Source organism: Oncorhynchus mykiss, chromosome 21, assembly GCF_013265735.2.
Source record: "Oncorhynchus mykiss isolate Arlee chromosome 21, USDA_OmykA_1.1, whole genome shotgun sequence".
NCBI classification, from domain to species: Eukaryota; Metazoa; Chordata; class Actinopteri; order Salmoniformes; family Salmonidae; genus Oncorhynchus; species Oncorhynchus mykiss.
The window spans coordinates 27,621,499-27,649,477 of record NC_048585.1 but is presented as its reverse complement, the minus strand read 5'-3'; the positions used below and the strand labels follow the sequence as shown (position 1 = coordinate 27,649,477).

The 27,979-nt window shown below is 43.3% G+C and overlaps 1 protein-coding gene across 1 annotated transcript; it reads left to right on the top strand.

Annotated features, from left to right (window-relative positions):
• Positions 1–291: 291 nt before the first annotated feature.
• LOC110500176 (patatin-like phospholipase domain-containing protein 2) lies at positions 292–27,979 on the top strand. The gene is made up of 9 exons (XM_021577378.2): positions 292–723; positions 8,059–8,291; positions 8,601–8,666; positions 13,670–13,879; positions 21,387–21,447; positions 22,071–22,253; positions 23,523–23,655; positions 25,188–25,307; positions 25,438–27,979. The coding sequence occupies exons 1-9, from the start codon at positions 537–539 to the stop codon at positions 25,664–25,666; spliced, it is 1,422 nt and encodes a 473-aa protein (XP_021433053.2). The 5' UTR covers positions 292–536; the 3' UTR covers positions 25,667–27,979.

Here is a 27,979-nt window from a genome sequence, read left to right as displayed (position 1 = left end):
GCACAAAATTCAGGAGGAACCTGAAGCGCGGGTGACTTGACTTGGTTTTGCGAGTCTCGGCTCAATTGACCGCATATGATGATATGGCCACTCAAATCGGTTAATAAGGTTCGACATGTCACAGTAATAGCAGTAATAGCAGTAATATACAGATTAGCAGTAATACAGATTAGCAGTAATAGCAGTAATATACAGATTAGAATACAATATACATTAATTGACTGCATCTCTCTCTCATTTATTTCCAATTCAGAGTGTGAGGCGTGGCTCCTCCTAAAATAAGACTGCCTCTTTATAAAGATTGGCCAGACCTGCCCTGTTCTAGAACCGGGTAGTTCAGCGCTCCGGCGATTCTCAATAGATGCATGTCCGTCTCTTCGTACATTGCACAAGAAGAGTAGTCCTCTATTCCAATATCTTTCGGAACTGTTGTTGACATTAAACAGTGAAAAAAGTTAACATTTTGGAGTGATCATAAGGAGCTTATTTACCCAAACTTGTAGGTCCTCGTTAAAATTAAAGACTGTCCATCACGGATGTTCGACCTAACGAAGGAATGGAATCTGTCATTCGCCGGCTGCGGGTTCCTGGGGATTTATCACATCGGAGTGGCCAGCTGCCTGTCGGAACAAGCGCCCTACCTTATCAAAGGTGCCACCAAGATTTACGGGGCTTCAGCCGGTTCCCTCTCTGCCTCGATGCTCGCCAGCCAGGCATCCATAGGTAGGCTACAGTACCCTACTGTACGCTGGCCCTTGATTTGACCAGTTCCTGTCATCAGTTGATTGCCTGGAGGGGGACTTTTACGCACAAGGAGTAGTCCTCCCTTTCATGTGTTTAGGGCAACTTCAGATTCGCAGTCAAATTAATTTTCAAGAACAATAATTGATGGTCTTAACACATGGGGTGAAATGACTAACAATGCTGGAAGCTTTGCTCCTATGTAATAGATAGGTGATTATACATACTGGTGTTATAGGTTGAATTTAGAATTTTAAAATAGGCTACAGTTTTCTCATGTTATAAACTGCAAATGATTTATAATTGAGCCAAAATACCTGCCTGAAATATGGTAGTCTACCACTCATTGATCATATCACCACTGATAAATGGTCAGTTAAAGGACTATTAACCTATTGGTCCTCTGGATCAGAGGCCTTCCAATGGTAGTGATGGATCTCGCTGACTAGGGGCACACACACAATCGCGATTAAGAGTAAATATAACCTTGCATCACATAGAACTGACTTAGAGAGTAGTTCTTAGCTGAGTGTCTGTGCGATACCTGGCCTTTTCCACTTTCTCTTTATTTTGAACCCAATAACCTTATAGTCAAGAGAAACCTGCCAGGTTTCTTGGAATCAGTCCATACCTGTCCCAGTTGTATCATGTTTAAATGAGAGAGAGTGTTAAAAGAGGGTGAGAGATTGAAAGAAAGTGTGGAAGAGTAATAGAGGGAGGCATTTCGCTACACCTGCAATAACATCTGCTAAACACGTGTACGCGACCAATGAAAAAATAAATATGTATTTGACTTATAGAGTGAACAGTCAATATAGGAGTCATGAACCTCTTACCGCGGTGTGCTTCAACAGGGGTCCGCACAGAGCGTTTCTTGGTAGTCTTAAACAAATCTACTTTGAGACAAGAGTATACACCTCACACACGGTTATGGGCTTAAATTGAAGAATACACCTGTACCATGTATGATATAGAGATGAAATGTATTCCATTTTGAGCATGCATTGAGTTTATATACAGCATATCACAGGAGACTGAAATATAACAAAACGCCTGGTTTGTTCATTGAGCTGTATACTGAGGTGACTATTCAAAGATGCTCAGCTGGTCAATATCCCTTTCCAGTGATTCTGCAACATCTTGTCAACATGCGTCGGGATAACATTATACAGATATCTTATACCAATCTGACTGTATGTGCTTTTGTCCATACCAAAGCGTCAAAAACCTCTCCAAAATGTAAAATTGTGTAAAATCTTTCTGCAGCAATTTTATGGAGAAAAATTACATTCTTTGATGTACACAATACTTTTTTCATGTGTTCATGAATGTTTGTGTTTAGGCCCAGTGGCCAAAAAACTCCAAATACATTTACGGTTTTAGATAAAATATCTTACAGATATCTTCGAGGCCCTTTCTCTCTCTCTCTCATCATGTTACAAGCTAACAGGCACAGACCATAAAAGCCTCAAGCTCACTCAACTACACCTCCCCTTTTCCAGTTATGACCAGATAAGGATGTGGCTCCACTGAACTGACCAATCAGAGGTGAGGAGACTTGACAGGCAATGCACTATTGTGACCCCATCAACACCAACTTTTATATCACCGACAACAAGTACATCACCCCATGTAGTAGGGAGGGGTTAATTGCACAGGTCATGACAGTTGAGCTGTGTTGAACATGTAGCTCAGGGGTGTCAAAGTCAAATGGACGGAGGGCCAAATAAAAAAATCAGCTACAAGACGAGGGCCGGACTGTTCGAATGTTCATTGAAAAATTTTTAAATGACGCATATAGTCTAGTGAACCTAATTGAACCTACTGAAAACCTAACAAATATATTACAATATGATCAGATAAATAAAGCAATATTTTCTTATGGCTCTGTCAGTAATCTTTAATTTTCAACAGACACAAAAGACAAATTTCCTTTATATAAATATCCCCATAACATGAACATTAAATGAAAGAAACCGGTATTCAAGGCACCATCAGTAGACTATATTTTCTATTTTAGCAAAAGTGGGCTAAATTTACTTCAAAGAAAAAACAATAATAGCAATTTTCTATCATCCACTCAACTGAAATATTTTAAAAATATAATTGGATTGAAATACAAAAAATAAAGTGCAAAAATCTATTAATCAAAAACAACACTTTGTTTAAGGAGAAGTAACATGCAGTGAAAACAAATATTAAATTTTAACTTTTAAACTTGAACTGAGTAAAAACTCTAAATATGTGATTGCACAGTAATGTTCACTTGTTTGAGGTTGAGGGTGATACTTGGTGGTGTCCCATCTTTTCCACAAGTTCATCAATGTTCGGGGTAAGGCTCTGAGCTGAAGAAATCCTCAGAATTGAGTGGAGGTGTTCAGCAGTAAGTCGACTTCTGTGTGATGTTTTGTTCAGGTTCATCAAAGAAAACAGTTGTTCACACAGGTATGTGCTGCCAAACATAGACAACGTTTGAGCAGCCTGGATGCGCAGCTGGGGCATTGTGCCGGGGAGGAAACGGGCGAACTCCGCAGCACCCACTGCCGCATATTTTGCCCTCAGTGCATCATTGCATTGGAGGTCAATCAACTCCATTTGGAGGTTTGGTGGTGAGCTTTCCACGTCAACAGCAAATGGGTTACCGAGCAGTTCCAACCTGCTTTTTTGTGCTTCAAAGTCAGCAAATCGGCGTCGAAAGTCAGCGGCAAGCATACCTATTTTATCAGCCAACTGTGTGCTCGGGAACGCACTGGTAGAGAGCTTCTCTTTCATGGTCTGGCAGCTGGGAAAGTGGCTCAAATTTTCTTTCCGCATCTGCGTCTCCCACAGAGTCAGTTTGGTTTTAAATGCCTTCACTGTACTGTACATATCAGAGATGACACGATCCCGACCCTGCAGCTGCAAGTTTATTGCATTCAGATGACTCGTAATGTCACACAGAAAAGCCATTTCACACAGAAACATTTCGTCTCGGAGTTGTGTTGTGTCTTTCCCTTTGCTGTCCAAGAACAGACAAATCTCCTCACGAAGCTCGAAACATCTTTGAAGCACCTTTCCCTGGCTTAGCCATCGCACCTCTGTGTGATAAGGCAAATCACCATGCTCCGTTTCTAACTCCGTCAGAAATGCCTTGAACTGGCGGTGATTCAAACCTTTGGCTCTGATAAAGTTAACTGTGCGCGTGATGATGCTCATTACATGCTCCATTTTCAAGGCTTTACCGCACAACGCTTCCTGGTGTATGATACAATGATAAGCTGTCAGCTCACCTGTCGCGTTTTCCTCTTGCATCTTTTCCCGTATCTTCGCCACCAGTCCGCTCCTGTGTCCACACATCGCAGGTGCTCCGTCGGTTGTCAAACCCACGAGTTTTTCCCAAGGCAGCTCCATCTCATTTACACATCTTGACACCTCTTCATACAAATCATGCCCCGTAGTTGTGCCATGCATAGGACGTAAAGCCAAAAACTCCTCTGTCACGCTTAGGTTGGAGTCCACTCCGCGGATGAAAATTGACAACTGGGCAATGTCAGAAATGTCGGTGCTCTCATCCACAGCCAAGGAATATGCAATAAAATCTTTTCCCTTTTTCACAAGCTGCTCTTTTAGATTGATGGACAACTGGTCTACTCTCTCGGCAATGGTGTTTCTGCTCAGACTCACATTTAAAAAGAGTTGCCTTTTTTCTGGGCAAACTTCGTCACAAACTTTAATCATGCAGTTTTTGATGAAATCCCCCTCCGTAAATGGCCGGGCTGATTTAGCGATCTCTTCTGCCAAAATAAAACTGGCCTTTTGTAGCCTTTGTTCCATGTCCATATTCTTGTTTTTGTCCGCGTGTTTCGTTTCATAATGTCGTCTCAGATTATACTCTTTCAGTACCGCCACACTTTCTCCACACAGAAGACACACAGGTTTTCCAGCTACCTTCGTGAACATATACTCCGACTCCCACCTTGTTTGAAACCCCCGGTTCTCAGTATCCACCTTCCGTTTTGCCATTTTTGATGGGTATCTGAAAGTTAATTTTACTGTGATGCTGATGACTGCTGTGCCAATAAATATTGAAATGAAGCAGCCTACTGCTCGGTGCGTCACCTTTGCATTGTGGGAAATGTAGTATTGGTGCGTGTAAAAGATCTGCGGGCTGCCGGCTTGCTGCGGGCCGGTTCTAATAATAAATCAAGATCATCCCAGGGGCCGTAAAAAACCTTCTTGCGGGCCGGATGTGGCCCGCGGGCCTTGACTCTGACATATGTGATGTAGCTGTACCGAACCCAGGCCCACAGCCCATTTGAATTGTTTCAGCTTTACTCGATGGCGATGTTATACAGGCACTACAAATTCAGAGCAAAGGACAGGCAAGGGAAATACAGGTAGCCTGCCTTCATCTCACAGTAAAGGAGATGTACAGATACCAAAATATGTTTTTATGTGCATGCAAAGGGGAGCTCTGGTCAGGGACTCAGCTGCGGTGACTAGTAGTATTTATTTTTGTGTAATCCGGGGAGAGGTTGAATCTCAGAGATTCCTGATAGGTGAAATACAATAGTGTACATGTCTAGTATTTTTGGTCTTGGATTTAAAAAAGCCCTGGATAGCCTAAAGACACTATAAACAGGGGCCCTTGTTGGGATCACAATTGCTTGGCAGCATGTTCAGGATTTATTCATAAAGTGAGTCAGCAGGTTATAACAATTGAATAAATTAGATATTCAAAATAGTGCTTGCATAGACTATAAAGCGCTAATTCAGCCAGCCAAAAGTAACTGTGGTAGGTGAGAATGGAGGAGAGTGACTGGTGTGGATCAATTCATTCATCCTGCTTCTAGCTCCTAAGCAATTTTGCAAGTATTTTGTTTTTTTGCGTGTTATTTCTTAAATTATTAGCCCATAACATTTTTTGTGTTATTACAATACATACAGCCAAAAATAACTTTTGGATATCAGAGAGGCGATAACTTACCAGCATTACGACCAGAAATAAAATAAAATGTTAGTTGTCACATGTGCCGAATACAACCTTACCGTCAAATGCTTACTTACAAGCCCTTAATCAACAGTGCACTTCAAGAAATAGAGTTAAGAAAATATTTACTAAATAAACTAAAGTAAAAAATAAAATAAGAAGTAACACAATAAAATAACAATTCCGAGGCTATATACAGGGGGTACCGGTCAATGTGTGGGGGTTCAGCAATGTGCGCGGGTACCGGTTAGTCGAGGTAATTTGTACATGTAGGTAGGGGTACAACTTTCCCAAAATACGACTTTCTCAAAGTACGACTTTCCTAAATTGCATCCTTTGTTCGTACCTCCCAGGACAATTGAACTTATTCCAGAGGCTGTCCCAGGACTCCGCCAGCGGAGAAGAGAAGTGTATTTCTAGTCTGACTCAAGAGGCATGCACACCATCCACTGCCTCCGAGTATATTACTCGCCAATGTTCAGTCCCTGGACAATAAAGTAGATGAGCTCAGGGCGAGGATCTCCTTCAAGAGAGACATCAGAGACTGCAACATACTCTGTTTCACGGAATCATGGCTCTCTCTGGATATACTGTCCCCGTCCATACAGCCAGCTGGGTTCTCAGTACATCGCGCAGACAGGAATAAAGAACTCTCTGGGAGAAAGATAGGCGGTGGTGTATGTTTCATGATTAACTACTGATGTTGTGATTGTGATAACGTACAGAAACTCAAGTCCTTTTGTTCACCCGACCTAGAATACCTCACAATCAAATGTAGACCGTATTAGAGAATTCTCTTCGGTTATAGTCATAGCCGTGTATATTTCCCCTCAAGCCGATACCACGAAGGCCCTCAAGGAACTACACTGGACTTTGTGCAAAATAGAAACCACATATACTGAGGCCACATTTATTGTAGCTGGGGATTTTAACAATGCAACTTTGAGGACAACGCTACCGAAGTTCCAACACATTGCGTGTAGTAAGTGCTCTTCAAAAACTCTCAACCATTGTTACTCTCCCTCCCTCCATTCGGCAAATCAGATCCATTCTGCTCCTCCCTTCCTATAGGCAGACACTCAAACAGGAAGTACCCGTGCTAAGGTCTATTCAATGCTGGTCTGACCAATCGGAATCCATGCTTCAAGAGTGTTTTGATCACGAGAACTGGGATATGTTCCGGGTTGCCTCTGAGAATTACATTGACTTATCAATGGTCACAGTGGCTGAGTTCATCAGGAAGTGTATAGGAGATGTTGTTCCCACTTATTAAAGCCTACCCAAACCAAAAACCGTGGATAGATGGCAGCATTTGCAAAACTGGAGTGGCCATCACAAAGCAATAGAAGATTTGTGGGCAGAACTGAAAAGCATGTGCGAGCAAGGAGGCCTACAACCCTGAATCAGTTACACCTGCTCTGTCAGGAGGAATGGACCAAAATTCACCCAACTTATTGTGGGAAGCTTGTGGAAGGCTACCCGAAACATTTGACCCAAGTTAAACAATTTAAAGGCAATGCTACCAAATACTAATTGAGTGTTTGTAAACTTCACTGGGAATGTGATGAAAGAGAATCAGAAATAAATCATTCTCTCTACTACTTTTCTGACATTTGACATTCTTAAAATAAAGTGGTGATCCTAACTAACCTAAGACAGGGAATGTTTACTAGAATTAAATGTCAGGAATTGTGAAATACTGAGTTTAAATGTATTTGGCTAAGGTGTATGTAAATTTCCGCCTTCAACTGTAAAAGGAGTACCGGTACCGAATCAATGTGCTGGGGTACGAGGTAGTTGAGGTGATTTATGTACATGTAGGTAGGGGTAAAAGTGACTAGGCAATCAGAATAGATAATAAACAGTGTAGCAGCGTGTGAAAGTGTGTCTATGTGTGAGTGTTAGAGCATATGTAGTGTGTTTGTGTGTTTGTGTGTGTGTCACTGTAGTATGTGTGAGTGTGTGGGTGAGTCCAGTGAGTGTGCATAGAGCCACTGCAAGAGAGTCAGTGCAAAGAAGGGGGCCATTTGATAAACTATTACACTACTTCATTAGTTTCTTATCACTAATAGATTTTCTTTACTAGAACTCTGTCTGTGAGCATAAAAGTAGTAAGATACATTCCATCCAAGTGTAGATAAGACAAACACACATAACTAGCTCAGGACAGGTGCAGGGCAGTAAATAAGTAAAACTGGTGGAGAAATGTTTTTTTTGTGAGCTACAGATGACTGTCTAGTGCCCTTGAGAATCAATTTTCCTTTGAATAAAAACTATTAACCAATTCCTCCAAATGGAAGACCCTAACACAACTAACAGACTGTCTCTCCGTCCCTCCCCTACTCTAGCTAAGTGCTGTGAGGATGTGATCGAAACGGTCATGGATGCCCGGAAGCGTAACCTGGGTCCCCTCCACCCCTCCTTCAACCCGCTCAAGATCATCAGGTCGGGCCTGGAGCGCGACCTGCCCGCCAACGCTCACACACTCGCCTCCGGGAGGCTGTGTGTGTCACTCACTCGCGTGTCTGATGGACAAAACGTCATCGTGTCCGAGTTCAAGTCCAAGGAGGAGCTCATCCAGGTCAGTGTCCTCATTCAACCCACCTGGGCTGCTATTCACAAAACATATCCGAGTAGGAGTACTGATCTAGGATCGGTTTTGCCACTTAAATCATAATGGATTGGAGTTGGGACCTGATCGTAGATCAGCATTCCTACTATGAACAGTTGTGAATATGGGCCCTGAACACCCCTGAGCACTTGAGAGTTTTTCCACATCCCATACATATCCCAGAAATATTTGTCCTTTCAGCTACTGGCTCTGCCATTGACTGTTTACATTAGTTGTATGGGTTGGACTGTGTAACATCTCTCTCTGGTGTGTCTACAGGCGCTGCTGTGTAGCTGTTTCATCCCCATATACTGTGGCCTGATCCCCCCATCCTTCCAAGGAGTGGTAAGTGCCCAAGGCCCTAATGTCTCAACTGCTTTCTTACGTTTCCTTGAACACGGTTTCCTTAATTTCCAAGAAAAATCAGCAAATGTTGGACTGAGGTTATTATGGTCTTTAAGATGCCTTTATTGCTCAGGTCATAGTCATAAGGAGGCTATAGGTTCAAGTGTTGCACAATGATTCTGTTCGTGTGTATTTCTGTCTGTCTGTCTGTCGGTCTGTGTATACACTCTGGTACTTGTCCATTTGTCAATCTACCTTACCCTAGTAGCTAATCAACCCGTGGACCATTTTCCAGGTCAGTGATGTATTTTATGTATATATATATATATATATATACATATATACACACTACATGACCAAAAGTACGTGGACACCTGCTCGTCATGGGCTTTCATTTGGAGTTGTCACCCCCCTGCTGCTATAACAGCCTCCACTTTTTTGGGAAGGCTTTCAACCGATGTTGGAACATTGCTGAGGGGACTTGCTTCCACTGATGTTGGGCGGTTAGGCCTGGCTCGCAGTCGGCATTCCAATTCATCCCAAAGGTGTTTGATAGAGTTAAGGTCAGGGCTCTGTGCAGGCAAGTCAAGTTCTTCCACACCGATCTCGACAAACCATTTCCCTATGGACCTCACTTTGTAAACGGGGGCATTGTCATGCTGAAACAGGAATTAAGATTTCCCTTCACTGGAACTAAGGTGCCTAGCCCAAACCATAAAAACAGCCTCAGACCATTATTCATCCTCCACCAAACTTTACAGTTGGCACTATACATTGAGGCAGGTAGTGTTCTCCTGGCATCTGCCAAAGACAGATTCGTCCTTCGGACTGCCAGATGGTGAAGCGTGATTTCCACTGCTCCAGAATCCAATGGCGGTGAGCTTTACAGCACTCCAACCAACGCTTGGCGTTGCGCAAGGTGAACTTAGGCTTGTGTGCGGATGCTCGGCCATGGAGCTTTTTATGAAGCTCCAGATGAACAGTTTTTGTGCCGACTTTGCTTCCAGAGGCAGTTTGGAACTCAGTGGTGTGTTTTGCAACCAAGGACAGACAATTTCTATGCACTACGTGCTTCAGCACTCGGCGGTCCCGTTCTGTGAGCTTGTGTGGCCTACCACTTCGCGGCTGAGCCGTTGGTTGCTCCTAGAATTTTCCACTTCCCAATAACAGCACATATAGTGTATTTCCGTTTGAGGATTATTTAGAGCCTGGAATAAACGAAAAAGGGCCAACTATAATTAACTTGTAAAAAGATGTTGCTTCTATGTGGTAAATGGCATGTGTGTTTATAGATTGTGTATAGGCTTGTCTCCCATATGAATATTCTCTTTGTGCCAGACTGGGTTGAAATTACTTCTGTTTCTTTTTTTCTTTTTTTTTCTGTATTTATTTATCTGTATATGTATGTATGTATGTATGTATGTATGTATGTATGTATGTATGTATGTATGTATGTATGTATGCATGTGTATATGTATGTGTATATGTATGTATGTATGCATGTGTATATGTATGTATGTATGTATGTATGTATGTATGTATGTATGTATGTATGCATGTGTATATGTATGTGTATATGTATGTATGTATGCATGTGTATATGTATGTGTATATGTATGTATGTATGCATGTGTATATGTATGTATGTATGTATGTATGTATGTATGTATGTATGTATGTATGTATGTATGTATGTATGCATGTATGCATGTGTATATGTATGTATGTATGCATGTGTATATGTATGTATGTATGTATGTATGTATGTATGTATGCATGTGTATATGTATGTATGTATGTATGTATGTATGTATGTATGTATGTATGCATGTATGCATGTGTATATGTATGTATGTATGCATGTGTATATGTATGTATGTATGCATGTGTATATGTATGTATGCATGTGTATATGTATGCATGTATGCATGTGTATATGTATGTATGTATGCATGTGTATATGTATGTATGCATGTGTATATGTATGTATGTATGCATGTGTATATGTATGCATGTATGCATGTGTATATGTATGTATGTATGCATGTGTATATGTATGTATGTATGCATGTGTATATGTATGTATGTATGCATGTGTATATGTATGTATGTATGCATGTGTATATGTATGTATGTATGCATGTGTATATGTATGCATGTATGCATGTGTATATGTATGTATGTATGCATGTGTATATGTATGTATGCATGTGTATATGTATGCATGTATGCATGTGTATATGTATGCATGTATGCATGTGTATATGTATGTATGTATGCATGTGTATATGTATGTATGTATGCATGTGTATATGTACAGTGTGTATGTACAGTATGTATGTATGTATATTATTTTACTGCTCTAGGGATGTAATTATTGCTTGGATAACCTTATTTACTATTATGTTTTGATTTTTACCGTACATTTCTTTTTCACTCTTTATGCGATACCCAATGCAGAGAACACAGGAAGAAGGGTTATCATTTAATTACCATAGTGAATTTTTGTAATGTTTGTTTATGTGTCAATTAATCCCATAAGGGATGGGTTGCCAATTGGCGATTTGACACAAAATAACATTTCAGTAATTCATTCATACAGTTGACCGGTCAGCTCTAGCAGGGCAGAAATTTGATGAACTGACTTGTTGGAAAGGTGGCGTCCTATGACGGTGCCATATTGAAAGTCACTGAGCTCGTCAGTAAGGCCATTCTAATTCCAATGTTTGTCTATGGAGATTGCATGGCGGTGTGCTCGATTTTATACACTTGTCACCAAGTAGCTGAAATAGCCAAATCCACAAATTCTAATGGGTGTCCACATACTTTTGTATATATAGTGTACTTCCAGACTGGCTTCTGGCCTCAGCAGATTTGGACCAGGAAGTCCAGGGTGGCTCCATTCTAAACTGAGTCACTAGGACATAGGAGCGCAGTCCTACAAAACATCAACTACCATATAGCACTGACCTATTTAGGTATTCTCTCTCTCGTACCATTCTGGCTCAGGGCCAAGTCTACACTGTGACTGAACACATTAACACACAGACCTGTCTAATATGCTGACCACACCGCCTGCGTTGCATGGGCTGCAAAATAAATGTACACATGCATGTTATTCAATCATTTCATCTAAACTGCTCGCACGCGTCAATGAGCGTCTGCGTAGCCAGGTTGGTTACCAACCGCCATGTAAAGCCCACAGAAGAAGACTGAAGGAGGAGAGATTACTAGAAACTAACTAGGCCTTCCCTTTTATCTGTGGATTAATGGTGGGAGTAGAGAACACACGATTATGTGGGACTCAAAATGGGTCCAAATTCTACAATGATCCAGAAAAATAGATCTAGGTGCATTTCAGGTAAACTAACAACTCAATGTTTTTGCCAACCTCACTGCCAAATTGAGTCTTAATCTGGTTTTGAAACTGATATCCTTTTTTCCCTCAGATGTTCTAAGCGTTTTACACTAGAAACATTTCAATTCATTCACAAATCTGTACTTGAAATGGAGCTGCATCGTGCAATTACATAAGACTGGCAAAGTTGATTAATTCTCCAAATAGTACTGTCGGTCTGTTTGGTCATGATTTGACAGTGAGGAGAAGCTGGTTTAGGGGAAATCTTCTGCTGACACGCCACACCTAATATGCCCTCAAGGAAAATTTTTCCTTGAATATGTCGTATCGTATACATTCGATTTCATTGACAACCGAGTTGGGTTAAGTGACATGTTATTTTTAGCAGAAGATAGGCGGAGGCAGTCAACCAATATTTATAATGTATTTTCCAAATACTATTATTTACTTCCTCTCTCCTCAAGATACCTAGGGGTATCTGTCAGTGCTTTAATGGCCTATGAGCTTGATCCATTTCTGTATCGAGCACAGGGCAATTGAAAGAGAGTGACCCGGCTCTACATATTTTACTAGTTTGTGACTCACTAACACACCTCCCCCGGTTAGAGGGAATAAAACAGCCCAGAGTCAACACACACAGGAACTTTAATCATACACAGGAGAAGATGTACATGGGTATGGTTCTGTAATGGACAGAAATCGAGAGGGAGTAAATATGCTATACAGGAGAAATATACTGTCCTGAATAGATATTTTCAGAGCACGATATAATGGGGTATGGGATTAAACAACAAGGACTGTACCTAACAATGACCTAATAACCATGTATTACATAGTAACACCAGATGAATGACTAGCGTGGCAATAGCACAGTAAAACCAATGACAAGGACTGTATGTTATACAAATAGTTGCACAGCAACACACAAGAGCAAGGACTCGTCATTGCATACAATATCAGTAGTAACATAATAATAACAGGAATGAGAACTACATGGAATACTGCTACTCTAGTACATACTACAATGATAACAGCAACATCAATTTACTTTGTAGTCACAAATCGTATGCACATCTGTTCACCCACACTCACAGACTGGAATAACGCAGTTTAGGTACAGGGCAATATTTACTCCCTTGGAGAGCGTGAGTAAGGCTGGCTAGCCAATCAGGGCCTGGAGAGACTGCAGGGCTAGAACGTGCAAAGATTTGAGACACATGGCTATTGTCTGATTGGCTGAAGCCATGAACTGGAGGAGATATTGATATCTCAGGTGAGGGGGACGAAGGGTGAGGATGGGTGAAATTCAGACAGCGCGGCTCCAGAAAGCAAATAAACAAATGCTTACACAAAACAGTGAAATAGCGCCCTTGGTAGGGGGATTCTTTAACAGCTATATTGATGTGTCTTGCCTCTTAGAGAAGATTTATCTGGCATTCATTCTAAGTTGGTAGCCTTTATACTGTACAAGAGATGTAGAACAGTCATCTCTGTCAGCCCTGAGACACCTTGACCACAGTATGCCCGGGGTCTTGTTCTGTGGAGAGGCTGTGGTCCTGATGTAAGTTGTGCATGGTTCCAAAAACACCCAAGTATTCTCACTTTCGCTCTCCCTCCTCCCTCTCTCCCCCCTCTTCTCTCTCAGCGTTATGTGGATGGGGGGATCAGTGACAACCTTCCTCAGTCAGAGCTGAAGAACACCATCACCATCTCTCCGTTCTCAGGCGAAAGCGACATCTGTCCCCGGGACACCTCCTTCAACTTCCACGAGCTTCGTTTCACCAACACCTCCATCCGGTTGAACCTGAGCAACATGTACCACCTCAGCAAGGCCCTGTTCCCCCCAGAACCCAAGGTACACACTTAGCACCCTTTCTTCTATCTAGAACCTAAACGGGTTCTTTGGCTGTCCACATAGGACTCTTTGAAGAAACCTTTTTAGTTCCAAGTAGAACCATTTTGGGTTCCATGTAGAACCCTTTCCACAGAGGGTTCGACCTGGAACCAAAAAGGGTTCTCCTATGAGGACAGCCGAAAAACTCTTTTGCAACCCATTTTTTTAAGAGTGTAGGACGCCCGCTATGACTGCTTACCAATGTGTTATTTATGTGTTATGAATGTGTTATGAAGTCCTTATGTAGGCCCTGTTGCCGAAGGTAGGATGGAGGATCAGGATGCTCCTTAGTCCCATTCATTAGATGGGTTGTTTATGACTACTTGTAAATGCCTTATGTATGGGTTATGAATGTGTTATGAAATGTTTGGGTTACGGTGTGTAACTCCGGGTTCCCTGAAAGAGTCGAGGGAGGCATCTCACTATGGGACACACCCTCTTCTGCGGGTCATTGGTTAAAGTTTTATTCAATCACGCCTAACAGGCCAATCAGAGCTTTGTGGGTGTATGCATTGCATGTCTATATAACACACTGCACTGCTCTGGTTTCCTCATTCTCAGAACTACCTATTAGACAAGTGCAATCTGGTGTGATGTCTCCCTCATCTCCTACACTGAACTGGGGTTACATACTGTAATCCAACGTTTTCTTTCACTCGACTCGGTTCGACATCTCACAATGGCATACTTGCAAAATGCACCGATTGCCAATAGTCAGTATCCTGAGAAGCCCGTTTTGGAACATGGTAATGTACCTGATCCATCCTACTCAGCTCCAGCACCAAGGATTGTGTGCACCAGGGAAGGCGCAGTAACGTCCAGGTGATAGAACCTCACCAAGTTGTGAGGGGAAGCTCAACTATCCGCCACACAAATCACCAAGACGGAGATGCCTCTGAACAGTGGCAATTCCTATAGTGGAATGTGCCCGAACACCCAGGGGAGACTGCAATCCCTGACAACTGTATGCCTTGGTGATAGTCTCCACTACCCACTGGGAGAGGCGTTGTTTGGGCAAAGCCCTTCCCAGAGCAGGATTGCTGAAGCAAACAAACAGTTAGTCACAACTCCGGAATGGCCTAGTACTGTCTATGTAGATGCGCAGTGTGCGCACCGGACACAACTTGTTAAGGCACTGCTGCTCTGGAAAAGAGAACAGCGGAGGGTGGAGGGGAAAGAGGTCAGTGGCTTGACAATAATAAGTCATGGGAATGACCTTAGGAATGAATGCAGCGTGAGGCTGTATCATAACCTTGGAGTAGTCAGGGGCAAACTGAGTGCATGAAGGATGAACCGAGAGCGGATGAAGGTCTCTAACGCCTTGCCCTTGTCGAAAAATTCCTGTAGGAAGGAGAGAACGGCAGGGAAGGAACACTGAAAGGACACCAACTCTTGTCTCGAACACAACCTCTCAAATACCCTCCACCTCTTGTAGAAGGAGCTGTGGTGCTCTGAATTGTGGCAACCACGCTCGGAGGCAAGCCCGCCGAGTCTAAGTTGGACCTCTCACAGGTCAGGCTCAGAGATCCATCAGCTCGGGATGAGGGTGGAATATTTTGCCTTGCTCTTGGGATAGCAGATCCCTGAGCTGTGGGAGGCGCCATGGTTGCCCGTACAGGAGAGGTACAATCTCCGTCAGCCATGGCTTCCCGGGCAATGCGGAGCTATCAGGATGAGGGATAGACTGTTTGCTCTCACTCTGTTCAGAGTAGGGGGGGTCAGGCCCACTGGAGGGAAGGCGTACAGAAGCACGTCTGGCCACTTGTGGGCCAGCGCGTTCACGCCTAGAAGAGCATTGTGATCTCTCATCACGAAGAACACACGACAGGGAACATTGTCCTGCACTGCGAACAGATCGATGGCAACCCTGCCTTAACGCCCCGACACCTCCTTGATGACTTCAGGATGATGTCACCACTCCCCTGGTAGGCGGTTCCCCCACGACAGTAAATCTGCACTTCAGCTTAGTCTACATGGCATGTGTTGCTCCGAGAGACAACAGATGGTCGGTGCTCCAGAGCAAGACCTCTTTCGCTAGAGAGTGAAGTTGATAGGAGCATGTTACTTCTTGTCGGTTGATATATGCCAATGTAGACGTATTGTCTGAGCTGATCAGGACATGTTGGCCCTGTAAGAATGGACTGAAGTGCGTGAGGCCTGGTAACACAGCATAGAGCTTGAAAACATTGATATGGGCTGTACTCATAGAGTCTGACCATATGCCGTTCACCGTACGCCCTTCGTGGACTGCCCCCATCCCTGTAGTGATGCCTCCTTTGTCACTTCTTTACGGTGAAGACTCTCCCAGTAGGGCAGCCCCGCGTCAAGAGGGATGGATCTTTCCAGTATTGAAGTGCCGATATACACTTTGCAGAGAGAAGCACGCACCTGTGCTGGTGGAGAGACGGGTCCAAGTGGAGTGAGGTCACCCATTGCTTGAAGTCTCATGAGGAGGAGACCAAGCGGAACATCCACAATCATGGAGGCCATGAGCCCAAGAAGCTTCAGACACATCCATTACGTGACTGATGTTGCTGGGCAAAACACAGTGGCGAAAAGCCGTCGCTGTCTCCACGGTGAGGGCTGCTCAACAGGCTACAGAGTCCAGAGACAATCCCTAAAATATTTTCTGCTGGTTCGATAAGGCGTAAGCTTTTGGCACAATTTATCCTGAAGCCTAGAGCGAGCAGGTGTGACAATAGCTGGGCTATGTGCTCCGTTGCCTGCACCCGAGTGTCCACGCAGATCAACACGTCAGATCAACCATCGAAATCTGTAGACTTTCAGATACTTGTTGAGGTGCTGCAAATCCAGGATCCCCTTTTTTTTTGGGGGGGGGGGGGGGGGGGGGGGCGGGGGGGGACCAAGAAATAATGTCTGAATAAGCCCTGGTGAGCTTCCTCCCTCAGCACCACGCGTGTGGCTCCCTTGGCCAACAGAGACTGTTTCTCATCTCTAAGGATTCGGGCCGCTGTACTATTCCCATGAAAAGCGGGGGGGGGGGCCCTGCGAATTGTAGTCTGTACCCCTGGTCTACAGTGCATGGGACCCAAGGGTAGACTGCACTCGTGCCCCACTGCTCTCTGTGAGATGTAAGGGAACCCGCCTGACCCTTGGTGGGGATGAGGAGCCCTGTGGCAGTCACCCCACTTGGGGCAACTCCACATGTGGGCAACCTGTCTTGTGGAAGAGACAATGACACCCTCAAGAAGTTGGTTGTTTTGCATGGGAACATTCTGAACCATCACCCTCAGCCTGTGGGCCTGGATGTGATGGGAGCTCTTTATTTGAGAACTATACTTGGGGAAGAGTAGTGTTGACCCGCCCCAACGAGGGCTTATGGATCTTGATGGGAGCTCCTGTGCAACACCTTTACCATGTGTAAATGAGCTTGTGTGACCTCACACAGGACTCTGAGGAGACTCTGGTCGCCAAGGTCAAAGGAACTCTGCTGGATCTTCGAGCCCCGCACCTAGCACTAGGTGTGCCACTTCTTCCCCTTCCCTCCAGGTGAAGCCGAGGTAGTCTCCGCTGCTCGTTGCTTGGAGTGACATCTGTGCTCTGAGGCACCGTGTTGCTGGTGAGCGTGCTGCTGGTGAGTGGACTGTGTCTGTCTGAAGAAACAGCACCGCTCGTGCTAGTCAAACAAACCAGAATTGCGGTTTAGCCCAGAGGTTGCTAGTGTCGTGGAGAATCGTTTCAAAATATAACACTTACAACAACTTGTGAATTCAATATAGGCTTTTAATACAAACATATCAGTAGCCTAGATGTTCCGTAGAACACACACTTTCCCAGAGCACTGGCTCTGTATTTATACACACACAGCATATGAGTCCATTCCATATGTTTATGAAGTTACTTCCCTCAGGTCATCTGCCACCATTATCTTTCAGTTCAGGCTTCCTGCTTGTTCATGCCCAATAACGCCTATATCCGCTCTTGATTAGATTATGATTAGATTATAATGGTGGCAGGACCCTTTCGTGTCCTATGAATGATATATGTACTATGTCTATAGTCCATCTGTTGGTCATTTGGCTGACACCCTCCTTTGTGTGTCCCTCTGACCTCGGTATGTCCAGCTGTCCTATGCACTCATGGCCTTGCTTTGGTTTCCTGTCCTCTACAATAGACAATGCACTTTACCCTAAGCATTTATGCATTTAATGGCTTTGGCCATTATGTCTGTTATTTCTTGGTTTCCTGTTTTTACCAGAATGGCAAATGCACTCTAAGTGTGTCCTCTTCCTCTTGTGGTCTAATGTGCACCTTTGCTCTACAGTATTATGTTTGTCCCTATATGTACCGTTTGCGCCCACACTAGCTAAAACACCAGTGGTGCCGTTAGCCCACTAACAAGCCAAGACACTCGAAAATTCAGCTAGCTAACTGCGAACAGTGGGAACTGATGGAGAGCTAGAAGTAGAAACATTTGTGGGAACCTGCTATTAGTGGGATGTTAAAGCAGTACAGCTAGCTAGCTAACAAAGCCAATTGTTTGTAAGCCAGGCAACATGTGTACTGTAGCTAGCAGATGACAAAAAGCTCTGCTGACAAGCTAACTGAGGTAACTTCAATTGGTAAAGTGAAGCTGAAGTTAGCAGAATTTCTGAAAATAGAAAATAAGGAACTCGATGCTCCGTGGTGGGGTGGTAACCCACACCGAAAACTGAAAGAAAACCTTATTTAGGTACCCTTGAAATAGTAGTTTTCCATGGTTCTAAACATTCTATTTACTTTTCTATAGGAGAGTCTAGTGGTCTGGTATGGGTGACTGGACACCTTATAACTTGACCCCTGACCTCCCACTATCATATTTCCTAATTATATAACCCCAACTTCCTCCTACCCTCACTCCCCATACAGTACTTCCTATCTAAACATTAACCTGCCCTGTCCCTCCCCAACTCCACAGTGATCAGTACTGGCAGGACATTATTGGCTTCTGTTATTGTTGATACATTCCCTGCGTTCCTCATTCTCCTTCACTGTCTGGAAAATGACATGGGAGTCAACTTTTAGCGCGAGGTGAACTTATCCCTCTTTGAGGTTGATCTGTGTCTCTTAGTTTAGTTTATGTTAGTTTATGTGTTATTATTGTTGCTGAAATCCAAGATCTGCCACCATCTTTTGCCTTCATGGAATGTTGTGTTTTCTGGAATTGTAGGATTATGTAATCCCTGTGGCCACAAATCCCACTGACAGAGTCATGTGCAGGGACCCTACTTAGAACAAGGAACTGTGTTTTTTTTTGACTCAGGCGCCTTTACATTTGACATGACCTTTACATGACATGCACACACATTCACACAAACTAAACCCTTAATTTTCCTTCACATGTACTAGTGTTTAACCAACTCTGACTAACTTCACACACACAGGCTGTGTACGAATGCCCATACTTTAATCAAATAAAATGTAATTTGTCACATACACATGGTTAGCAGATGTTAATGCGAGTGTAGCGAAGTGCTTGTGCTTCTAGTTCCGACAGTGCGGTAATATCGAACAAGTAATCTAACAATTCCTCAACAACTACCTAATATACAGGGATCTAAAGGGATGGAATAAGAATATGTACATATAAATATATGGATGAGCGATGGCCGAGCGGCATAGGCAAGATGCAATAGATGGTATAAGATACTGGATATACATATGAGATGAGTAATGTTAGATATGTAAACATTATTAAAGTGGCATTGTTTAAAGTGACTAGTGATCCCATTTATTAAAGTGGTCAATGATTTGAGTCTCTATGCAGGCAGCATCCTCTCTGAGTTAGTGATTGCTATTTAGCAGTCTGATGACCTTGAGATAGAAGCTGTTTTTCAGTCTCTCGGTCCCAGTTATGATGCACATGTACTGACCTCACCTTCTGGATGGTAGTGGGGTGAACAGGCAGTGGCTCGGGTGGTTGTTGTCCTTGATGATCTTTTTGGCCTTCCTGTGACATCGGGTGCTGTAGATGTCCTGGAGGGCAGGCGGTTTGCCCCCGGTGATGCGCTGTGCAGACCGCACCACCCTCTGGAGAGCCTTGCAGTTGAGGGCGGTGCAGTTGCCTTTCCGGGCAGTGATACAGCCTGACAGGATGTTCTCAATTATGCATCTGTAAAAGTTTGTCCGGGTTATAGGTGACAAGCCAAATTTCTTCAACCTCCGAGTGCCCTCACCTCCTCCCTGTAGGCTGTCTTGTCGTTATTGGTAATCAAGCCCACTATTGTTGTGTCGTCTGCAAACTTGATGATTGAGTTGGAGGTGTGAATGGCCATGCAGTCATGGGTGAAAAGGGAGTACAGGAGGGGGCTGAGCAGGCACCCTTGTGGGGCCCCAGTGTGAGGGTCAGTGAAGTGGAGATGTTGTTTCCTACCTTCACCACCTGGCATCGTCTGTGGACCTGCTGGGGCGGTATGCAAACTGAAGTGGGTCTAGGGTGGCAGGTAAGGTGGAGGTGATATGATCCTTGACTAGTCTCTCAAAGCACTTCATGATGACAGAAGGGAGTGCTACGGGGTGGTAGTCATCTAGTTCAGTTATCTTTGATATCTTGGCTACAGGAACAATCGTGGCCATCTTGAAGCATGTGGGAACTGCAGACTGAGATAGGGAGCGATTGAATATGTCCATAAACACACCAGCCAGCTGGTCTGCGCATGCTCTGAGTAAGCGGCTATGGATGCTTTGCGGGCCAGCAGCCTTGCAAGGGTTAACATGAATTTTGGCCCATTGCTCCTGACAGAGCTGGTGTAATTGAGTAAGGTTTGTAGGCCTCCTTGCTCACACACACCTTTTCAGTTCTGCCCACAAATTGTCTATAGGCTTGAGGTCAGGGCTTTGTGATGGCCACTCCAATACCTTGACTTTGTTGTCCTTAAGCCATTTTGCCACAACTTTGGAAGTATGCTTGGGGTCATTGTCCATTTGGAAGACCCATTTGCGACCAAACTTTAACCTCCTGATTGATGTCTTGAGATGTTGCTTCAATATATCCACAGAATTTTCCTACCTCATGATGCCATCTATTTTGTGAATTACACCAGTCCCTTCTGCAGCAAAGCACCCTCACAACATGATGCTGCCACCCTCGTGCTTCACGGTTGGGATAGTGTTCTTCGGCTTGCAAGCCGCCCCCTTTTTCCTCCAAACATAACAATGGTCATTATTGCCAAACAGTTCTATTTTTGTTTCATCAGACCAGAGGACATTTCTCCAAAAAGTATCAGCAATAACATGATTGCTAATCAGTAAGTGAAATTGTAATAGTTATAACACATGACATGATGAATGTGTCTGAGCCGTTGCCCTGTATTTTGTGTGGTTATATATCGGTTGTTATATGATTAACAAAATCTCGGCCTTATGGGTATCCTCTGTCTCTTTTACATGAGCAGTATATTTATTCAATCTATCTCTTGCATATGATCCCCTACCTCAATAGGTACGATCTATGTGTTTTCTTTGACAGGTCATGGCAGAGATATGTCAGAGTGGCTACAAGGACACCCTTCGCTTTCTTGAGGAGAACCGTGAGTATTACCATGTTGCCTTTGACAGTAATAGTGGGCTGTGCTAAGATCATAAGCTACTGTGACATATACGCAGTGAGCATCAATGATGTCAATTGTACAGGGTTCAAAATGAAGTGTAAAGTAAACCAGCACTAATTTCCATTTCCATTATGGTAAACCAACACTTATTTATGGTGTAATATTTGTATAGACGGATTGGCTGAAAACATCAGTAAAAGGTGCGCGCATCGATGGTGCGAGAAGCCGTGCTTTGTTATGATTCTGAACAGTCAGATAGCTAGCAACAATGACAAGAAGCTGTCGTGTGGGGACTCGTAGGTGGCTTGTTTCATCTAGTTTAATCTTGATTACCATTTCTTGTTTTTAGGTGTTTTAACTGATTTCATGTCAATGCTACTATGGCTAGCTAGCTAACCAACAACTGTAACAATGTATTTGAGAGACAACAGATGCTCATTGTGCAAATGTATTTATGGTTTCAATAAACATTGAGACAAAAACAATCTAAGCCAACCCTGTCTGTTTTGCCCCATAGTTGCCACGCACCGTTTTTTGTGCTAAACAAACAACTAATCTATGTTGTATTACAAAGATTATTAATGTATCGTTTATGTTGTCAGATCTGCTAAAGCTGGAGTGTCCGACTGCCGGCCCCAACCTATCAGAAGCCACCTGCTGCTGCAAGCCCGTCGCCATGGAAACCACTAAGAACGGGATGTTCTGGCGGCTACGCCTCCTGAGGAAGCAACACTGGTGTTTGGATGAGCATATTGTTGACAACCTGCCAACCCAAATCAAGAAAGGTAGATAGGAGGTCATCCTAGACCAGGGATGGGCAACTTGCGTCCCGCGCCATTTTGTAGGCCTACGTATCAATTTCCCCCCCAAAATGTTTATATATATACCGTTCAAAAGTTTGGGGTCACTTAGAAATGTCCTTGTTTTTGAAAGAAAAGAAACAGATAATTTTTTTAAATGGAATATCTACATAGGCATACAGAAGCCCATTATCAGCAACCATCACTCCTGTGTTCCAATGGCACGTTGTGTTAGCTAATCCAAGTTTATCATTTTGAAAGGCTAATTGATCATTAGAAAACCCTTTTGCAATTATGTTAGTTAATTAGTTACTATTTAATTCAGGCGGATGAATTACCTGATGCATGACAAAAAGTCACCACCAGGCTGATGGATACATGAAATGGCGGTACAATTTAATAAATGCAGACATGGTGTGCGCTACGTCATCATGACCAGTCTTTTAGCCGCAAAAAGTCAGTTTAATGGAAACACATCTCTGGTGGGAAAATGCGCATATTGTTTTATGCAGATTTTAGAAGATTCACATGAAAATCTGTCACAGATTGGATGGAAACTTAGCTACTGGCAGTCACTCAATTAGCCCATGTCAGCAATTCTTGGGGGGGGATTGATAAATTCTAGTTTAGCCAGCTATCTAAACTTGCAGTAATCATGATCATCGTCGAATTACCGATCAGGGAGCCCCCATTGATTTTGTTAGTCACTCAGATATAAAAACTTTAAAAACTGCAAAATCTTCTCTCCGCCCCATGGAAAAATGTGTAGAATTGTAGCAAACGTGGTTTAAAACTGCAACATTTTCTCTACGCCCCATGGCAGAATGTGTAGATTTGCAGGAACTTAGCTCTTAAAATGCTATTTTCCCCCTCCTCTGTCAAGAGGGGGGATGCTTAAATGTTTCACTTGCAAGGTGGGAGCCCCCCCCCCAATTAAAAAAAAACTTACGGCCACCTAAAGGCTAGGGCTGTCTCTGACTGCATGTGTGGGCATGGATGTATGTATGCAGACCTGCGAGTTCCGATTTTTTTGTGGCCACCACGGCCCCACCCCCATCAAAGTTGCCCATCCCTGACCTAGACTTTCCAATATTTTCTGCTCAAAGCTGTTAAAAGCTGTTGTTACCTAGTTATAACATTGTGTTGTCACTATGCTATTGTCAGTGACATGTGATTGATTATGTGTCACTGAAAGTGATCTGAGGCTGTGCCCGTATCAGCGAAGTGTGACATATTGTGTCTCTATGACTGTAGTGTTCTGTGAGGCGTGCCAGCAGAAGCCTGGTCTGTATGCTCAGGTGTCTGAGATGCTGCTGGTCAGAGTGGCCTCCTACATGCTCCTGCCCTGCACACTACCTGTGGTATCAGCCTACTCAGTGGGCAAGAGGTAAGACGACATTGTATACCACTACTAGTGCTACCTACCACAAACTAACAAGCCCTCAATGGCAACAGTAACGCAAACAAATCATCTTCTAAAAAGCCCAGTAATAGCCTTTAGCATAACTAGCCTTTAGCATAACTAGCCTTTAGCATACAGCAGCCTCATTAGCCCACCACAACAACCAAATAACTACCCTCTGTTCTATTGGCGAACGTGCAATCACTGGAAAATAAACTGAATGAGCTCTGTTGGAGACTATCCTATCAACGTGATCTGAAGAACTGTAATATCCTATATCTCTCAGTTGTGGCCGAACAAGGACATGGTAAATTAAATCTAGCTGGACAGAACGGTGGCATCGGAGACGCTCAGAGTTCACCCTCGCCCTCCATTTGGCAATTCTCACCATAACTCTATCCTCCTGTTTCGTGCTTACAAGCAAAAACTCAAACAGGAAGTACCAGTGAAGCGCAAAATATTGAAGTGGTCCAATGAGGCGGATGCTACGCTGCAGCACTTTTTCGCTAGCACAGACTGGAATATGTTCCAGGACTGTGGAGCAGGTCGAGAGCTTCAAGTGCCTCAGTGTCCACATCACTAAGGAATTATCATGGTCCACATCACACCAACAGAGTCGCGAAGAGGACACGACAATGCCTCTTCCCCCTCAGGAGGCTGAAAAGATTTGTCATGGGCACTCAGATCCTCTAAAAATGTTAAAGCTGCACCTTGGAGAGCATCTTGACTGGTTGCATCACTGCTTGGTGTGGTAGCTGCTTAACATCCGACCGCAAGGTGTTACAGAGGGTAGTGCGTAAGTCCCAGTACACCACTGGGGCCAAGCATCCTGCCATCCAGGACCTCTATACCAGGCAGTCAGAGGAAGGCCCTAAAAATGGTGGTACCGATGCACCATGTCTGGAACCAACAGGACCCTGGACAGCTTCCACCCCTAAGCTATAAGACTGCTAAATAGTTAGTTTAATAATTAATCAATAGCTACCTGGAATATCTTCCTTGACCCTTTTCGTACTAATCCCTTTTGATTTATCACATATGCTGCTGTTACCGTTTAATCTATCCCGTTGTCTAGTAATTCTATCCCTACCTATATGTACATATCTACCTCAATTACCTCGTACCCCTGCACATCAACTTGGTACTGGTTCCCTGTGTATATAGTGTATATAGCCAAGTTGTCGTTACTCATTGTGCATTTGAAATCGATTTTCTGAGGAGGTCACATACACATGGTTTGCAGATGTTAATGCGATTGTAGCGAAATGTTGTTGTTATTTTTATATTATTTGTCTTTTTTATCTCTGCATTGTTGGAAGCATGTGACAAATACAATTTAATAGGTTGAGGTTTCTTACTAAACCCAATCAATTTGAACGCACTGCACAGGGCCGCCACCTAGTGGACATTGTCACAAAATAGGCAAGTCAATCCACCACGGGAATTGTTGAGAACTGCACCCCCTACTGCTACATGACAGTACTTTGACTCTCTGTTGTCCCTCTCCTGTACTCCAGGATTGTGGAGTGGATCCCAGAGGTGCCTGCAGACATGCGTTGGTTAGCTGGGGTGGCTGGGGATGTGGCTGGGAGCTTGTACAGACAGGCCTGGAGAGGAGCGCCAGCAGACCTAACCAGGTGAGAGACATGGAGTTACTACTACTGGGTTATATTATGGATGGATGGATGGAGTCTACTTGTAGATTTGCATGTCTGTCATAAAGTATGAATAAAGTCTAATGGCCTTGTGTGTTTTTATTTTTTGCAGTGATGGTTCCCTGAGGAATTGCATGAGCCTGCCCCCACCCATGGAAAGTGACGGACAAAGGGAGAGAGAATGTCACCTGTCCGGGTTCGCTCGCTCTGCTCTCAACTTCCAAAGCCAATACTGGAACATCCCCGCAGCCGCCTCTTCCCACTGTTCCACCAGCCCCCACACGCCAAGCCCCTCCCCACGACAGATCTGCTTCAGTGTTCATTTTGGCACTCTTTTTTAGATTCATTCTCGTCTGTCATTTTGACTAAAATATCATAAAATCTTAGTCACATTTTTGTGATTTGAATAATGAGTTAGTCATTGTTAAAATGACGAAAAGAGAGACGTTTTAGTCAACTAAATGCCCTTTAATTTTAGTTATATTTTAGTCCACATCACATTTGTATTGCCTCATTAGCCAAAAACCACGTTTCCATCCAGAGTTTTTATGGGAGTAGTCATATCAAAGATGTTTATAACTAACCCAAGATGGACCATAACTACTGAGATGTTAGGCTATTCAATAAATAAATGTTCAATCCGACATCTACAAGCAGGACTGCATGATTCCAGATACAGTATTTTGATGTGCAAACGAATCCAGCGATTGTCATGAATTGTGAGTTGACGATAGGGTATTGTTGTTATATTTTACTGTTAAAATAGGGCTCCAGAATTTTCTGTTTTTTGTTTGTTCAATAGGGATGAATTTGCCTAAATCTTTATGTGCACTAATATCATAGGCTAAATTATTTTGGGATTTATACACCGCATGATACAGTGAAAACTCAAACACATTAGCTAGATCACTAACACTAAATATAATACCCGCTGCTAGTAGTCATGTATTAATTTAAAAGTAACGTTGTTTGTTTTTTTTTACAGTATGTTGCACTGCTAACCTACAGACCAACAATGCTTCAATGCGCAATTGCGCATTTCGTGGACTTCGTATCTGAAAGCCATGTCTAATATTTTGATTGTAAAATAGTTGCTATTGAGACAATATTAAGAGATGACAAATATGAAGTATACCCACAGAAAGCTGAGAACAACATTTGCTTCTAAATCTATGAATTTCCCGCAATTGGATTTTCAAATGTTATAGTGAAATGTTATACAATCAAGAAGCTTTTTTTCACACTCCCGGAGTGCACATCGTGGCTTGTTCATCACAGCAGCAGGCTTCAGCAGAACAGGTCAAGTGGCTGGGCAGACACTTTAATTACAGGAATCATGAGGATAATGCACTTCACTGTTTGCCCAAATCATGGTTTTAACCACTCAAAAAATAGGACGTTTTTAAAACTTTTGAGTGAAGTGACCATGTAATGAATGTTCAGCTCGCACGCCACCAATTACAGATTTAAGTCGCACAGCCAAGTCAAAGAGTTGCAAAATGCCATTAAATGGTTGCAATCGAGAGCCTTGACCCTTGAAATACTGTAGCTATATTGTAATCAAAGTTGTGTCATAAGTAGTGGTCTGATACTGTAGGTTGCAAGAAAACTACAAGGTAGAATTATCAATCGGTTATTAGCCTATCTGAGCGTCAGAGGAGACTGGTGGCGGGAGGAGCTATAGGAGGACGGGCCTTTTTGTCATGGCTGGAATGGAGTTAATGGAACATATCAAACATATGGAGACCACATGTGCCAGCTCAAGTTCCCTCCCACGGGGCCTGTCTGTAGTGCATAGGAACTGAAAAGTGGTTTAGGATTGGCAAGATGGTCATGTGATCGAATAGCTTTGGAATCCAGAACTGTTGCTATAGACACACTAATGACTCAATCATGCCTTTTGATCACTCCACCATCCATATTTCATTCTATTGTACCACATTGGAAAACTATTTACCAGCTCACCACCAAAGTTAATTCTTTTTTTGGATTTACACATTTTATAAATCACTTTGTCTAGTTTTACCAGATAACGTGCTGTCACTACCCAAGTACAGTACCTACCTACCTGTGTTCAGTCAAATGTAGCATGCATTCCTCATTCCAGGCGGACTGTTGATATGACTTGAGGTTGACTTTTTGCCTGCACCACAGACTCCGCTAATACAGAAGCTGTGCTGTGCTGTGTTATTTATTTTGTATTAGACAGGACCCTTGCACTAAACAGTGAACTACTGTGATGAGCTGTGATGTCAAGACATTTGAAATCACAATATTCTTGAAAGTTCCCTTCAGAACTTCTTAATGCTGACATTTGCTTTTGCACAATAACTTTAGGTGCATAGGATTCACAATGTTAATGGCATAATCAAATGTCATATTTAAGTTATCACACTGCCCCATTTATAGTAGGGTACATACTGTACTTATATTTGTAATGTGTGTAACACTGTGAAAACCTCTGCCTACTTGTGCCTAGGATGGCAGGTAGCCTAGTGGTTAGAGCATTGGGCCAATAAAGGAAAGGTTGCTGGTTCAAATACTTGAGCAACCAAAGTGAAAAACCTGTTGAGCAAGGCACTTAAGCCTAATTTACTCCAGGAGGTGCCATACTACTATGACTAACCCTGTAAAACTGCACCTGTATGTGATAA

Excerpts from the sequence above, each read along its gene's own strand:
- LOC110500176 (XM_021577378.2), top strand. The coding sequence starts at position 537 with ATGTTCGACCTAACGAAGGAATGGAATCTGTCATTCGCCGGCTGCGGG. Across the intron at positions 23,656-25,187 it reads GCCTACTCAGTGGGCAAGAG|GATTGTGGAGTGGATCCCAG; the intron begins GTAAGACGACAT and ends CCTGTACTCCAG. Across the intron at positions 25,308-25,437 it reads GCGCCAGCAGACCTAACCAG|TGATGGTTCCCTGAGGAATT; the intron begins GTGAGAGACATG and ends TATTTTTTGCAG.